The sequence below is a fragment of the Buteo buteo genome, chromosome 4 (genome assembly GCF_964188355.1).
Source record: "Buteo buteo chromosome 4, bButBut1.hap1.1, whole genome shotgun sequence".
Taxonomy (NCBI): Eukaryota; Metazoa; Chordata; class Aves; order Accipitriformes; family Accipitridae; genus Buteo; species Buteo buteo.
Genome location: NC_134174.1, coordinates 14089302 through 14102641, shown reverse-complemented (window position 1 = coordinate 14102641; position 13340 = coordinate 14089302). Strand labels below are relative to the sequence as shown.

General features: G+C 39.9%; 1 protein-coding gene across 1 annotated transcript in view; it reads left to right on the top strand.

Annotated features, from left to right (window-relative positions):
- The window catches only part of RELN (reelin), a 305272-nt gene that overhangs the window by 134438 nt on the left and 157494 nt on the right, over positions 1-13340 (top strand). Inside the window, exons 6-7 of the mRNA XM_075024802.1 lie at positions 1365-1443; positions 9605-9701. Coding sequence (XP_074880903.1) covers positions 1365-1443; positions 9605-9701 — 176 coding nt within the window. The remainder of the gene's footprint in view (positions 1-1364; positions 1444-9604; positions 9702-13340) is intronic.

Here is a 13340-nt window from a genome sequence, read left to right as displayed (position 1 = left end):
AGGACTGGAGCACCTCTCCTATGAAGACAGGCTGAGAGAGTTGGGGAAGTTCAGCCTGCAGAAGAGAAGGCTCCAGGGAGACCTTATAGCAGCCTTCCAGTACCTAAAGGGGGCCTACAGGAAAGATGGGGAGGGACTCTTTAACAGGGCGTGTAGTGATAGGATGAGGGGTAATGGTTTAGAGGGTAGATTTAGATTAGATATAAGGAAGAAGTTCTTCACTGTGAGAGTCGTGAGGCACTGGCAGAGGTTGCTCAGAGAGGCTGTGGCTGCCCCATCCCTGGCAGTGTTCAAGGCCAGGTTGGATGGGGCTTTGAGCAACCTGGTCTAGTGGAAGGTGTCCCTGCCCATGGCAGGGGGGTTGGAACTCAATGATCTTTAAGGTCCCTTCCAAATCAAACCGTTCTATGATTCTATGACCCATAACGCCCAGTGTGGGACAGCACTGTTACACCAGTGCTGGGTCACTGGGAAGAAGGTTTTGTCCCAGTGCACCTCCAAGGTGCACCCAGGAGCAGGGCACTGCCTCTCCTGCTCTCCAAGCAGGGCACAGAGCACACAGCAGAGGTCCAGCCCTGCACCAACCCGTGTGTTGCAATTTGATTAGTCCAGGACAGATTCTGGCATCCTTGCTCCTTTTGAATAGTAGATGACAGTTACTTCATTCATTTAATGGAAGTATTTGTAGAGAAGGGTCTGTCTAATACAAATACAGGTGCCAAAGTTTTGGGTTTTGGGGTTTTGGTTTTGGTCATCATATGTAAATGATACAGTAAATCTAGGGGGAAAATTGAAGTCTGAAGCTTGCAGACCGATGGTTAGAAACATTTGCGTAACATAACTCACAGTTTATGTTCCTTAAATGAGCTGACCTTTACTGCCAGCTTCACTGACAGCAGCAAAGAAATTCCAATGAGCTCATGGATTTTTGCTTATGAGTTTTCAGAATAAACCCCCTGACTGTTAGAACTGTAGTACGTTCACTGGGACATCTCATCCCTCCTTCTGCCAGTGTTTCCAAAATCTGGATTTGGAGGGATTTTTTTCTGAACTTTCAGAACAACCAACAATTTGGGACAAAAGTTCCTAAAACATTTAGTACATACTTGATGACTGCATCTTTTTATAGCCATCACACTTTGGTGATAAATTGGGGTACTGCTTAATTTTATTGTGGTACTATGATCCGGAGTAAGCAAAAAAACCTGTAACTGAGAAAACCATGCTTTTGTGACTAGCATACTTTAAAAAGCTGATTTCCTCATTTTACAATGCGTTGCTTTAGCTCTAGGTAAGGCAACACTTAGAAAGCACTGGACAATTACACTGGATTTTTTTCATATAGTGCTTTCTTTTCTTTGTAGCTGAAATGCACAGTGACAGCATTATCCTACGAGATGACTTTGACTCTTACCATCAGCAAGAATTGAATCCCACCATGTGGTAAGTTTCAGGCTTCTGCTTTCCTTTATACATATTTGAGCAAATTACAACATTTTGGTTATTATAGTGAAGTATTTGTATTATATTAATTCATACATACCTCAGCTCACATTGGTGTAAGCTTATGTGTGTCTTAACTCCATTGGGACCTAAATACATTAGTTTATTAATTAATTGATTAATGTGCGACTGAGAAATTCTAAGTCCATTGAAGTGAGTGACAAATTCTCATTGACTTCAAATTTTGAATTAATCCAAAAATATAAAGGACTAGAGCTGAGCTCAGTGAATGTTTTTGTATGAAGATTTTAATTTCTTGAAATCATAACTTTTCATGGAAAAGGTGATGAATTTCAATAATTAAACTTTGTTTTTTCATATTTTTAAAATTTATTTATTTCATGTTCATGTAGTACATGTTTCTGGTGTAGCTAACTACAGTAAAAATTCCTTCTAAACTGAAATCAAATGTTTCCAAGTCATTCAAAAGAAAAAAATAACTGGAAGTAAATACCTCCATCTAAATTTCAGCTGCTGAAAATATTTAAGGTTGATTTTTTGTTGATTTTCTTTTATTTTGTGGAAGGCAAACTTTTCCAAAACTTTTGTATTGTATAGGAAGGAAAATCCTTCCCTTCCCAGCTCTATACAGCAACTCCCAATTGCTAGGATTTTTTCGTTCATCGAGATTCCTGAGTAGGGTCATTCATATTATCACAGCCTGTGTCTGAAACAGCAAGCACAGGTTGTTATCATTCTTTAACCAGTAGATGCTGTTGGAGAATCTCGGGACTCCACGTGCATAGTAAGACAAGTACAATTTAGGACAGGTCAGGCAGAAGCTTTATTAGCTATGATCATAGTGAGAGAGCACTCAGACAGCATCTCCCCCTCTGCTCCCGTTCTCTGCCAAGTGATTGCAGCGACCCAACCCATACACAGTTGCAGAAAACAAGGAAAGAAGTGAGGAAAAACAATCATTTCAATGTTCATAAAGCCAAGTACCCATCCCTGGGAGGGATGGACTCTTTAAGTTGCTGCCACAATTATAAGGACTCCAACAGTAAATAATAGGACAATATGGAGAGATGGCTGTTGGCAGAACCTGGCACACCCAGTATTATCTTAGCTCAGAAGTGGGGAGTTGGAAACAATTGCACTGTTAGCTTTTAGTCAAAAGGAATGTTCTTTTAGCAAAGATAACTCTTAGCCAGACCTCTGAATCTTAAATATTAATAATTTTACCACCACAATGATCATAGTGATAGAGTACCAATTCATATCATATATGTACGTATGTCACAAAAGAGGAAGTTATAGGTCTTTTATAGTACAAAACTGATTCTGTTATCTATAGTGAACATAGCTACTGGTTGTACTATACCCAGATAAACACATCTATCAGTCTTAACATTTATCGGTCGTCTTATCGGAAGTTTTGAAGGTTGGAGTCTCCTTTTTTGATATGAGATTGTTACTGAGTTTTCTATTCCTTCCAATCCTATTTCATAAATACAACTAATTTTATTTATTTAATTCATACAAGACACAGAAATATTTTACTGGGTTAGTTTAGCTTGTTCAAATAAATTCTTGACAGGCATTTTAGCAGTTACCTGCATTTGTTAGTTAAGAATGTACAGGCTCTGTGAAATCTGATTTAATTTTCCTTTTTAGTAAGGCCTGTCACAGTTTTCCATCTGTGTAGGTCTTTCACAGTTTCACCACCTTAGGTAAAAAGATTGTGTTTTATGGAATTTTATGGATATTTTTCTTTTGCACATACTTATTGTAGTACTTTTTAATATGTACCTACTATTTTTCCTCCTTTTGTATCATCTCTTAAAAAGTTTTTCTGGACAGATGCATTAAGGACCTGGAATACTATATTATAAAAAACCCTCTTTCTTTATGGGAATTAATAGATCAAGGACTCTTAACGGGTTACAGAATAGCTGCCAAGGTAGATAGCATTAGCAGCAGTGTGTTAAATGGGCTTGAGTGGAGAGAAATGAGATGAGGCATTATTTCCCTGCAGACGTCTCATAATTCACAGAGGGCCTGTCTGTTGGGAGCCTCCATAATTTATTTTTCCATTGCTCTCTTATCTTTAAATTCATCGATGCTGTATAGAAGTCTCAACAGAGAAATTTCAGACTAAAAGAGCCCCCAGTCTCCTGCTCCTTTTGTCCCCAAGATTTGGATTTGGTCCCTCTGGAATAACCTTGATCCACCTTGGTTGGTGCGTCAGTGCAGAGAGGTGTGAGCTGGGAGAGAGGGTCCCGAAACTCAACACAATCCTGAGACAGATTTTCCTGTAATAACACCAGAAAGCCAACATCTTCAGCAATACTAACAGAAGTGGAGCACAAATAAAAGAAAGCTGTAATGAGGTGTCATGAGCTTTTCTGCATAAAGGACTCCTACAGTAGCTCTGCCTCCAGTGAAGACCCTCTTAGTGGCAGAAAGCTCATTCTCATTTGATTGTCTAGTGGGACTTAAATCAGGGATTATGAACAGTTTACACCATCCACCCTACAATTGCATTTTTTCCCCTGGCAGCTGCTAAAATCCCATCTTTACCACAAACAATTGCGATAACTGCTAGAGCAGTATTTCCAGCACCGCTCAGTCCCTGGTCTGCTACTCTTGGAGTGTGTGGTAGCAACTGCCTTGTGTGCGCCAGTACTCTAGCAGTGCTGTCTCACCAGGGGCCAGGTAGACTAAGCCACTCTAATAATTTCTGAAACCATTAGTTGTGTAAAGATGAAAAGAGGAATATTTGTACTTTCCTATGATCTTTTATTCCCAAATCCTACATAACACTGGCTTGGATGTGATTAATATTGTCCCACTCCTCCTGATCCCCTTTCTGGCATGTGCAGCTCTGGCAGAAACGTACAGTCCAAGTGCACAAGCAAAGCATTTTATAGCTTCTCTGTGTGTCTAATTTTATGAGTCCCAGCAGAGCCTGTGTGTCACTCCATTGCTGAGAGAGGCCTCATATCAAATATCTATTTTGCACAAGGGCGCTCTATGATTTCAAGAGTCACTGCCTGTTTTTTATGAATTTCTGCTCTTTCAAATGCATCAAGACACATCCTACCCAGCAACCATCTGTTTCTTTGGAGGCTCAGGAGCAGGGAAGGAGTGGCTATGAGTGTTTCTGGAGATGCAAGGGGAGAAGAAAGGGAAGGCTGGGATGGGGCTCTTTATAAACAGAAAAATCACAGCATCTGGGAATGGGTTGCTGACCTAAATCACAGTTTGCTGATTGAAAGAAAACAGGAGAAACTGCTAAAGTGGGAAAGGACAAGGAGACAAGGAGGCATCAGAAGGGACACATAAGGAGAAGGAAGCAGGGAGGATTTCTGTGCTGGGAATGCAGGAATGAGAGCATGTCTCATCGCTCTCATTTTCTTGGGACACAACCACCATGAGGATTTTCTTGCATGGTGTGTCCAACTAATTTTTATATTCTTTTTTTCCAGCGTGCAATCATGTCAGAATATGATTATTTCCAAAGTCTCCAACCCGTAGGCACAAGCCTGCTTACTTAAGCAAAGATTTCCTCATTTCTTGGATCTCATTTGCCACCAACTTTACAAAGATCTCTTTGGCTTGTGAAACGAGTGTGCTTCACACATTCATAAATGCCCAATGTATTTTAGGTCTAACATGTATTAGCTGTGGAAGTTAAGGTAGGTAAGTGACTCCCACTCCACGGTAAACATAGCACCGATGGCCATACTAAGCAGTTCACAGCTGACTTGTGGAACTAATTAGACAGTAACGTTTAGTGCATTTTTCAATAAAAAGTCTAATAGTGCACGTGATTGGTGGTACATGAGACTTGCTGAAAACTGGCAGGATTATTTTAGTTCAGAAAGCTCAGGAACCATGAAAGTAATTGACTTCCTCTGTAGGGAAAGGGAATCTGCACCATGTACTACTTGCCAGGGAAGGGCCAGGGAATGGCTGGATGAAAAGAGGACCAATATGGGTGGTATCTGTAAGACTGTCTAGGTTATTAAGCACCTGTTTCTGTGACTATCTTGCCTCCATGTAACCTCATAAAATTGCACAGGAGAGTATAAAAAAGGTGCTATATAAGAACTAAAACAGGCCAAGCAAGAACAAATCTAGAAAAAATATTGTGTTTACTCCTATGATAAAAGATTTAATGTTGAGACAAAAAGGGGGGAAAAAGAAGATGTGTGAATTAGTAAAGAAGAGATGCTGGCATTAATGTATGTTTTTGTATAAAACAGTTTTAACAGTAGGGCTGTAGAGAACATGAGATTCAGTATGTTTAAAAAAGAAAGTCTCTGTACAGTAGCTTGTTGCTGGCTAAACTCTCCTTCCCAATTTGATGCCATGTTTCATCTCAAAGCCTATCAGCACTCCAAACAGCAATCACTTACAGAAGACATACCCTTAAAAAATGACATGAAGAAAAGCTGAGCATGTAAAAATCAATCAGAAAGAAAGAGGTTCCATCACTTCTTCATGGCATGTGAGAAATGAAGAGGTACAGTGGTATTTCCAGTGGCAAAGAGGTGGAGGAAAGCTTTGTGACAGGAGAGAGAAGTCCTAAAGTGGTTTCCAAATTGCACTACAACTGTGGGATTAAACTTAAGAAAGATTTATGTTTAAAAATTTCTTGGCAGCTTGAGATGTTTATCTTCTTTATAGTCCAGACATCACAAAAGACATCAGTCAATATAATGTCCACAAACTCAGGTATTGTAGAGGGAAAGGAGATGACAAATAGGAATGAGGAAACAGCAGATGTTTCCCCTTCAGCAAAGTGAAGAACAATAGCAGAGAGAGGTGGGAGTCTCTAAGCCAGAGATGAGAGCGAGGGCAGGTCTGCAGAGAAGACATCTAGATGAATATGACACATGTCAGCAGTGGCAGCGAGTACCAGCTGTGAAGAGAAAGCTGAAGTGATTTTAACATGCTAAGATTTTAGACCAGGCAGGTGAGAAGGATAATGTAAAAAGCTGCACCCAGCCAGGGCAATTAACTGTCTCCTGTTTGTATAAATGGAAAAGAAATTAACCTTCCTGTCTACACCAGGAGAGGAGCAAATTGGATCCTTTCTAAACATGCAATACTATGACGATCATCTAAGGAACAGCAGATCAATTATCTTAATCTTCATGCATTCCTGTCAAGCTAGTGAGCAATTTATTGTCAGAGATTTCAATTATTCACCACATCTCATTTCAAAGAGAGCACAAAGGTTTGAATCAGGATTACCAACAGCCATCCAATTTTTTATGGGAGGCGTCATTCTAGAAAAGACGAGTGATGATGAAACAGCTGTATTAAGGACAGTGTATCTGGATTTCCAGACACTATTTTGTAGACCACATTACAGAAGTAGAATAGAAGAACAGCTGAATCACTTTGTATTCATTGAAATATGAGAATTACAAAATTAAAATATCTCTTGGATTATGTGGCCTGACCTTTCACAAGGAACTAAGTGGTCCCTACCTAGTATTCATAGGCAAAGTTTTCCTGCCATATCTGTCTCTCCCTGCACATATCAGGAGTTCAGTCTCATGCTCCACTACAAAACCCCAAAATATAGGGGCAGATAATGAAAATAATGCTCATAAACAGCCAGAATCCTACAGATTTCCAGGTATTCTTCTAGTTCCTGTCCCTCTGTTCTTCAGTTATCGGAGTTTAGGGATCAGGTGAAATTTAGATAGCGATAAAACACATCCTCCATGAACTCTGTTTCTGTACTTTGTCTTAAAGTACAATTTCATTCACTCACATGCTCTCTTCTTGCCTTATATTGAGAAATAAAATTATGGGCTGACTGTGGCTTCTATAAGTAAGTATTAACTCATTGAAGTGTATGGGAATTACATTACTTCATTAGAGGATTTAGTTTTGCTGCTTAAATTCAAAATCCTAAATGCTATGAGTGTGAGATGCTGAATGACTTTATGGACATGCTCGTACAGGTACATAACTCAAGGATTTTTTACATCTGACTTTGTTTCGGGAAGTGGAGCTGAAACTGACCTTTAATAAAATCTCAGAATAAAGGAGGGATTTGGAAAGTGAGAACAAGGCATTTATCTTTGACTTCTGTAATGGACTTGGGCATAAGAAAGCCAGTCCTGTGCTGAATTCACCCAGGACCAACCGAAGAGACCCAAAATAACAAGTGCAATCAATTATTCACCACATCTATGCATCTGAAAACATAACATCTCTCGCTTAGCAGATCTTAGCACTCACAGACCTGCAGGGTATTGTGCAGGGTATTGTACGCAGCCCAGAGTTAACCCATTCTGCCAAAAGTTACCCACACTTTGCTGCCCTGGGAAGCCAGGGGAGTGGTGAGGAGCCCCAGTCTGCTGCAGGAGCAGACCACGAGGTAGCTCCACTTAGTTAAACACATACTTTAAAGATTAATTTAAACATTATTTCTAATCACTACCTGGGTTCAGAGTAGTTCATCCTCACTCCCTTGCTCAGACCTTTTGCATGCATGGCCCCTGCAGGGAAGAGCTGTCCCAGCCCCATGGGGTAGCTGACAATGCTACCAGCCTCTTCCTCACAGTGGAGATTTCATTTGCCCTGTTCAGGACCATGGTGGGCTGATGATTTTCAGATACTCAGGAATAGAAAAATCCTGCTCCCAGCAGTTTACAGAAAGACTTGCAGAGGTTTAACACAACACTTATTAATGGAAAAACAAAAAAGCAACATAAATTAGGAAAAGAGGTAAAAAAACCTCAAGGAAATTTGTATAGGAATCAACTATACATTGATAGTATGTATCAATATCTATGACCAACTATGTTCATTGAAAGCTCTATCACATATGTTGACAGCAAGTCCCTATCTCCTTGGGATTTGTTCCTTTCCATCTGATTTCCTGTAAGATCTGCCATCCAGAAATTAGCTGGAGAATGAAAAGACAAGAAGACCAAACCTTTGCACGCTACTAAACTACATCTGGCTTGTGTATATGGGAATGTGTATTTTGGTGACATTGTACATCAGAAAGGGTGGCCAAGTCTGAGACACTCTGTGTGAGGGAAGCCAAAGAAAAAACTGCCTAAACACCCCTTACATAAGTCCATTGCACTTAAAGCTCTAAAAATACCAGTTATCAAAGTACAGACAAAAATCAGCAAGAAATAAAAAGGTTTGGAGTGAGTTCACCCTTGCTTACAATGGAGTTGCTTGGGGAGCAAATGTTTGCCTGTAGGTTTGGTGTTAAAGCTGAGCTTTGGATGCCTGAAAGCAATGTTGGCCAGCCCTGTCGCAGGCAGTTTGTCAGGAGCTGGGCGCATCTCCAAAATTTTTTTAAAATCTGCTGCTCATGCCAAGAACCAATACCCTGATACTCAAAGGTGAGAGAGAGGGCCCTTTCCCTCTGCTCTACATTCAGGCTGCCCACAAAGTCCTTCATATTAAATTAAGAAATATTAGGAAAGGTGCAATTAGTTGGCTCAGCAGCACTTACCAGCCTCTCTGAGTTTTTCTTCATACTTTTTTCCCCTAAAAGGTGAGCAGAGTGGCAACTCTCTGTTACTAGGAATATGGGATATGACAAATACAAACAGAAAGCAGCAGCAAGACCTGTGTTAGAGCAGCTGGGCTGTAGGAGCCTCTTGGTGCCCAGTTTTGGGTAGTGTCTGCAGCCTCAAGCCTGCCCTTTGGGGTAAATAACCCTGTGGGCTGGAGGGGGACTGGCCCTAACCCCTTTTCCTGACCTGTTCTGTATGGTAACTCCGCGATGGTGGGTTTACAAATGCTGTATCAAAAGTGCAGTAAAGATTTTGGAAGAAGAGTAACTTCAGCATAAATTATACATGTAAGAGTTCACTTGGTTTCCCATGGTGTGGTGCTTTGCAGTCAATGAGCAGGGACACTCCTTTTTGAAGGGGGGACAGTTTGCAGAGAGCAAGTACTTATTTGCAAGGGCCTTTCTCGAGAGGCAGCTCTAGTACATCATACATAGAGTTGCTCAACATTTATGTTCAGCACCATGATAACAAAACAGTCCAATTTGTCTGACCACCAAGATACAACGGTCTTATTTTATAGTTTACAAGCCCAATGCTGTCTCAAACATACAGTTTCTGATTTCCATTTTGAACATGGTGTGTTCTTCCTACAGGTCTGAATGCAGTAACTGTGAGGTAGGAGAGCAGTGCGGTGTGATAATGCACGGCAACGCCGTCACATTCTGTGAGCCATATGGTCCCAGAGAACTGGTAAGTGAAGCTTATCTGCCGGGACTGGGACTGGAGGCTATGAATTGAGGCTGCGTCAGCTGCAGAGATGTTGGTGTGCTTTGAAAGTGTGTTGTTCAGCAGAGAGGCTCTTAGGCAAGATGATAGGGCCATAGGAGAGCACCCCAGGAACACCCCAGTGGTTTTTTAATCTATAGATGTTAACCAAAGGTTATTGCAATAGCTTGCAAAGGAAAGTCTCTTGATCCAGTGTGCATCCAAGTTATTTAAAGTATTTATAAAATACTGGAAAGGCAAGGAAATAGAACTGTGTTGTCAAACTGACATCATTCTCTTTTTGTTTCCAACAATGAAATAGAGACAAGGTTCATTTTTCTTCTCTTACTGTATTAGCTGTGTCCTGTTTTTTCTTGTCGCTGTTGACAAATGTTAATTTGGTTGTAAAACATCACTTGTGAACAATGCATCCTACAAACTTCAATGCAGCCTGGAGCAAGCACCTGCCGGTCTCAGGAAAGTGTATGTAACAAACTGAGTCATGATGAAGGGGACAGAATTCATTTCTTTGGGGGGTAGTTTGGTCATAAAATTGCTTAAGAAACAACATGCTGCAATTTGCGTTAACTTGTGATCATCTTGGTGTGGAAAATGAATAGAAAGATATATATCCAATGCCCACACACTAACACTGGGGAGCTAGCTACAATGATGTACATAAAATGGGAGTTTTGGAAAGAACTGAGAAATTGAAAGGCCAGCTTAAAGCCTGTGTAATTCAAAGTTAATTTTCATGTTTTCAACAGTCTTCTGAGTGGAGGGAGAGGCTGATTAGAGCTATTTGAAGAGCATACATGGAAGTGAGCCATAAAACAGAAGTGCTTTTGGCCAGGCATCTTTTCTTCATTTCAGACACTGACAGTTCTTTTAACAGGGTTAATTTTACATCCTTAACTGAGACCAGAATTCCATAAATGCAATGCAGATATTGCTGGTGTAGTGACTGAAAGTCATAAACATATATAAAACTAATTTAGAGGCTTTACGGATAAAGGAGAATTTCAGTCATTTCCCTCACAGCCATCTCCAGCCGGGGAATCTTGACAGGGATGCTAAATTGCTTCTCTGCTACTTTGAGTCCTATTTGAATGTACTATGCTTCATTAACTGCCTTGAGAAGAGATGCATTGTTTTATGTTCTGTGCAAAAATGAAGTCATACCACTGGGATATTTTCCCCAATTTTTAAACTCATTTTTAGTTGTAGTATTGAGCATAGGTAGCACTCCTTGAAAAACAATCTATTTATGACATTTAGCAAGCCCAGGGTCCCAGCTCTGAGACTTTTGAAATGTTATTAATTAGCTGTCTTCTCCCTGCTGATATGTAATTTAGACTATCCTTAGTAATCACGAATTGGCTCCAAAATTCAGTGTTGGACTGTATTACCATGTGGTAATATAGCACTACCATGGCATCAGGAACTTGAAAAAATTTATTATGATGCCAAAGTGGTGTGATTAAATAATCAGCTGAAAAAATCATTATGCTTATAAACAGTTAGCAGCCTAATAATGAAAGTGTTTATAAATATTATGGCAGTGTTGCAGAAAAATCAAATCCTTCTGAAGGAACATGCTAATGGCTTAACATTTTGGATGAGCACAGGACGGTGTTCATGCCAGAGGTCTGAGATAGTCTTATTTTTTAGTATGGACATAGGTTTAAAGCCGTATTTTCTTAGAACCAACTTGTTTCTGATTTGTAGTCATGTTTCAGCGATTTCATGACATATCTTTTCCTGTCACAAATTTAAAAACCTGTTTCATTTCTCCAATTATTTCACATTTTTATTCTATCAATCACCCTTACTATTTGAATCCTATTCTGTCCCTGCTTGAAATGGCTCTTGAAATCTCTGTTTCTGTTCATGGCTCCTAGTGCCACATTATTGCTTTAAAATCCTTAGTCAAGAAGAGTTGAATTTGCAAAATATATTATATCAACAGCTGTGACAGCTGCTGGTTTGCTTCCTTGATGTCCGTCTCTTCTCCTGACTCCCAGCAGCCACCTGTTACTGTAGGCAGAGGTTTTTTTCATACCAACTGTCTATGTCTGTTGGTGAGAATTTACCACTGGCAAAATCCTGGAAAGATGTATGGCATCAGAGATGTTGCAAGTGAAGGAAAATAGCTACTGAAGGCTCCCTACCAGCCTCTCTGCACTGCCTGAACTCAGTAGTCCTTTGCAGAACTTTGCAGAAAGTTTTTAGTAAATCTAATGCTTTTCTCTTAAGCATTACTGAAATGATTTGCAACATAGTCTCTTTTAAGTCTACAGGAATGCCTCTTCTGTGATAACTGATACATTTAATTTCTTGGTGATATGAGCCACTGAACACTGAAAAAGGGTTTCATTTTCAAATTAGAACTTGCACAACATAATTAATTGAATGTAAACTAATGTAATAGGTACTCATAACTCAAGTCAGAAAGTACTTTATTATTTGGCATGATAGGTGTGATACCTAATACTGAATTGATCCTTACAGAATGGACTTAAATGGGGATGTGACTGTATTTTTTAAAGGAGTTTTGTAAATGCAGCTTCCCTATTTTTGTTTAAGGACTAAAATTACCTGTTAGGAATATTCCAAAGAGAGGAAAACTGTATTTTAAGTAAACATACACTCATACAGATAGTGCCAAAGTGCCAAATTTTCAGGCAGTTTTAAAAGTTGCCGTTTGAGATGATTGTGAAGCCTTGGGAATCTGTCCTGCTGAATCTGTCTTAGTTCACAGAGCATTAATAGCTGTGATAAATTTCCTAAATTTCCATACACCCTCCTAAAGCACATGTAGTCTTGTTATCAGCTAATCTTCAGTGCATTTCAGTGAAGATCCCATTCTTTAGTATTTATGAGAAGTTCCTCTCCGTATGTAATATGTGTGTAGAAAAGAAAAAAAACACACCCAAACCCCATGCCAACTCATGCAGGTCTCCATCCATTATTTTCAAAGGCATCATTTCATGAATACATCAACTAGGTGCATGCCAGCACTGGAGGAAGTCTGGTCCCTTTTGCTTTTCTGTATCACCACCTGTCCCATCCCGCCAGGGGAAGAGGTAGTATTCATATGAACATTGGTGGGCAGCATGGCAAACCACACCAGAAAATGAATCCAGGTTAAAACTGACTTGCAAACGGAAAAGACTATTAGTCTAACATAAGTCACTATTCAAGCTGATTTAACATGTAGCTACCCAGAAGTTGATGTTAGTACATGGAATGGAATGGAGGGAGCTGTCACCTAGAATCTGTTAATCATATACATTTGAATATACATTCTGAATATACATTTGCAAAGATATGAAAATTCTTTTGAAAGTCTCCAACGACAGAAAAGCCAATACAAATGACTGAGAGATAACATTTGTTCTGGGGCAGTGGAGTCCTAAATAAGTCAGAAGACATCTGCATTTAGGACTAGCTTTTGTTCAGTGTCATGCAATGATGCACAGGGCAATAAGGGACTTCAGTCGTCAGAGAGATCTCTCTCAGCAGTTTTGATGTTTATCTGCATAGCAGATAATTAAAGAGCCCAGGAATACCTGATAATGGAAGAATCTCTGCTTTCACTGTGTGACTCGGAAATTATGCAGA